Genomic DNA, 3864 nt, shown 5'->3' on the forward strand with positions numbered 1-3864 from the left:
GCCAGCAAAGAATTGGTCGTCTCCCGAGCAGCAGAGTGCAGCCGTGGGGCGACCGCAACATGCAGAGGGCAAATTCAGCACCATGGAGAGCACCCGCTCAGCACAGGTGGGAGGCTCAGAGAAGCCATGCTGAGGTGTCGAGTGATGGGATTAATGAATAAATAACACATCAATGGGGAATGTATTATTGTAATCGCCTTCAGTGCTTAAAGTCACATGAATCAGCCATGTCTCTCTGTGTGTTCATTGACTGTGTGGAAATTACAACATTCTGCCAAAGGCGCATTGAGATGGTTAGTTATAAACAAGCAAGGCTTTCCAAAGGAAGGAAGAGTCTGTGCTCAGTCTGACACTGGCGAGGTGTCATATGACAGATACACTTTCTCCTTTACAGTGATTAAATTCTGAGATATAAGAGAGAAATCCTATTAAAAACTCTAAAATTGTATTCCCTAAACTGTCAGAAACTGTTACTGGCATTCACACAGCTGTCACAGCTAAACTGATGCCGATGTATGTTCTAGTCACCATGCTCACTTGTGTATTCATTGTCTGCACAGCATTGTGGTCTTCATTAACATGTTCAATGTTCATTAACATCTTGCTGAAAGTTTTTATACATTTCATATTGTATTTTATATTAATAACTAGATTAATACAAAAAAAAAGTTTTTATAATTTTTTGTAAAAATACATTATAAAGTATTTAGTTATATTTAGTGTATTATTTTATTTATTATTAAAGCTGCAATAGAAAATATAATAGAAAATAAAAAGTATATAAACTACACAAAAGTCTTTATATATATATATATATATATATATATATATATAAACTTTTTATATACTTGTGTGTGCATATGGCACTAAATATTGAAGAAGAAAAAAAGCTTTATAGCTCTTGTCTTTTCCAGCAATGAGGCAGTAAAGGATGGCCTCTGTCTCACCGGCCAGATAGAGAAAAGAGAGAGACAGTCTAGAGGGAGTCTATTTCTTTGATTTATTTCACTTTTATTGATCTCCCCCTGCCCTTGATGTATTCTATCTCCAGCTCAACCTCTCTGACGCGTTGGTGTAAAAGGGCTGCTTTGAAGCAGTCATGACAGAAGATCATGCGCACAAGCTCATTCCCTAAATTTGCGCATCACAACAACATCGACTCACCCCAGCGTTGTCATGGTGACGATGGTGTACCAGAAAGCCGCCGGTATGCTGGTGAACTTGCTGGAGGAGGAGCTCTTCTCTGCGTAGAACATGACGGTAGCAAAGATGATGATGGCCATGGTGAGCGAGAAGAGCAGGAAGCCCAGCTCGGACGCGCAGCTCTTGAGCGTGTACCCCAGGATGCGCAGTCCCGCGGAGTGCCGCGAAAATTTGAAAATCCGAAAGACCCTGAAGACCCTGAGGGTGACGAAGGCCCCGCTTACGTCCTCGTTGTCCGACATGACCAGGCCTATATAGTAAGGCATGATGGCCACCACGTCAATGATGCTCATGACGCTCTTGACGAACTTGTACCTGCTGGGCGCGGCGATCAGACGCAGCAGGTACTCAACAGTGAAGATCATGACGCAGGCCGTATCCAAACAGAAGAACGCGAGGGCGTAGCGCTCCCCGCACGACATCTCCTTTGCCCGGTTGTGCTCACTACGGCACGGGACCGTCTCCACCACGTTGGCCATAACGGAGACGGCGATGAAAAATCCCGTGACGTAATAGAACACCAGCGCCATGGTGCTCGTGTGCGGGTTCTCAAACGCGCGCCACATGGTCTCGCGGAACGACATATCCGGCGGCACCATGTCCTTGCTGTTTTCGTTCTCCTCATCGTCTTGAATTCTCTCCGTGTTCTCCCTCCTGCGATCTTTGTACTCCTCATAACAGCAGTCCCCTATTATCTCAGGAATGATGCCGAAGAAGGCCAGCTCCTCGTCATAGGCGGAGATGCACTCGTGGCGAGGGTAGTGCAGCTTCCCGGTTCGGTAGAAGTTGAGGATGTGCCTGAAGATGTCCGGGTCGCGGTCGAAAAAGTACTCGTTGGACTCCTCGTGGAAGAAGAAGTCGCGCTCTGTGCTTCCTAGTAAGGTGTCAGGGTACCTCTCCAAAGTATTCCGCCAAGTTTGAAACCTAGTGCCGCTGACGTTTAAGATAATCAGGCCGTCTTGACCTCGCCTCTTTTCCCGTGGAGGCGGCGGCATCGGGGTGCTCGCCACGGGCATCCATCCTATGGCCGCGGCGCGCGCGAACGGTAGCCACGCGGCGACTCCGGCTGCCATGCTGACCCAATGTGCGCGACCCGGTGAGACTGAAGCAGGTTTTGCGCTCACAGATCCGCCACGAACAGAAAGGACATCTGGAGAGACACAATGCGCTATTACTTGATGTAAAGTTCAAGGAAGACTATTTCTCACGCGTAGCAGAACAGTGAGCCATAATATTTATCAAGATCAAAGCATTCGAATGGCAAGGTGGAATTACAGTGAGCGCAGAATGGAATGGTGGTGTATGTATGCATGAAAAGGCTCCTTTTCGGTCAAACACGACTGGCTGAGAATGGACCTTTTTTTTTTTTTACTATGTAACCTATTGCTCATGAGCAAGAGAAACAACTTACCTCCTCATAAATGGATTTTGATGCAAAAGTGCAGGTTTTTACACACAGATCATCAGTTACAGTCCACTTTGAATCGCTGTTCTGCCGTTACGCACAAATAAGTATCCGAAATGCGCTCTCGGATCTGTTCTAGAGCAAATGCAACAAGTTTAGAAGTCAGGTAGATGATTCACGTTGTCCAAGGACATCCTTTTTACCGGTCAAAGCTTCTGTGTTTCACACTGACGCTCTTGAAGAAACCTGCCACAGTGGTCCTTTCATAGGAAGAGAAGACCACCCTGGCGAGTGCGCGCTCGGTGTTTCAAAAGCAGAGAATGTCACTTTCCTATCCGCTTCTCTTAAATGTAATCCAATGAGCCAAGAACTGTTCCGCAGGGTCTGCCTGTAACCAGAACAAAAAGTGAACCCGCAACAAATGATTCGCTGGAAGTTGCTTCATCCGCTACCGATGAAGATCTGTGAGTCTGCGGTGGAGCCCAAGTTGCTTCTGCTCACGGCGCATTGGAGGCGTGTCACGTGCTACGGGCATCGGTTAACACAAATGAATGTAACACAGCCTGTGTGAATGGTGCATAATGTGCCATGAGTAGTGTTACGTTTAAATGCTTATTTGTAGCATTTGATTCTCTTATAAACCCTATATAGCGCATTGTGTAAAGTTATTCATTGGCTTTCTTTGAATTATTATTAAACAGAGTTTCGCTGCATTCAGTGAAGTGTTGAATGACGAGCTCAGAGACTGGGGCAAAGCGCTGCGGGTATTTTTTTTCACGTCTCAGGTTATTGATTCACACATCCAGCGCTGCTAGATGTGCAGTGGGGGAAGCCGCTAGATGGAGACAGTTTTCAAAGGTGAGGGAAGATCAGACCTGTAAGAGTGAATGGATTCGAGTCATGTGAAGGTCTCTTGCTGTGACAATCACAATCAGCAAGCTCAAAATGCGATTATCTATGTTGCAGCTCTCTATACATGGGTCAATGACAAATAAGGATGCTTTAGTCGATAAAAGGAGAAATGCTGTACGTGGCAAGTTTTTTTTTTTTTGCTCGTTTTATATATTATAGCCGTGTGGTTTTGTGAGGAACTGCGTCGACTGGGGCATTAACAAAACAAACTCATTCAAATATAAGAAAAAGAAATTTGGCAAATCATGTGATTAATCCACATTGACATCGATTTAACGGACAAAAGTTTTTCAGATATCCTACATACTTAAAACAAAATCGCTTCACTGAAATAAGAACTCGAA

The 3864-nt window shown here is 45.2% G+C and overlaps 1 protein-coding gene across 1 annotated transcript; it reads right to left on the reverse strand.

The window, feature by feature from the left end:
* Positions 1 to 236: 236 nt before the first annotated feature.
* Positions 237 to 3271, reverse strand: LOC309491724 (A-type voltage-gated potassium channel KCND2-like). The gene is made up of 2 exons (XM_082190760.1): positions 2615 to 3271; positions 237 to 2353 (listed from the first exon to the last, which is right to left on the reverse strand). The coding sequence occupies exon 2, from the start codon at positions 2274 to 2276 to the stop codon at positions 1161 to 1163; it is 1116 nt and encodes a 371-aa protein (XP_082046886.1). The 5' UTR covers positions 2277 to 2353; positions 2615 to 3271; the 3' UTR covers positions 237 to 1160.
* Positions 3272 to 3864: the final 593 nt, after the last annotated feature.

This window comes from Leuciscus leuciscus (assembly GCF_965113295.1).
Source record: "Leuciscus leuciscus genome assembly, contig: HAP1_SCAFFOLD_478, whole genome shotgun sequence".
In the NCBI taxonomy this organism is placed as follows: domain Eukaryota; kingdom Metazoa; phylum Chordata; class Actinopteri; order Cypriniformes; family Leuciscidae; genus Leuciscus; species Leuciscus leuciscus.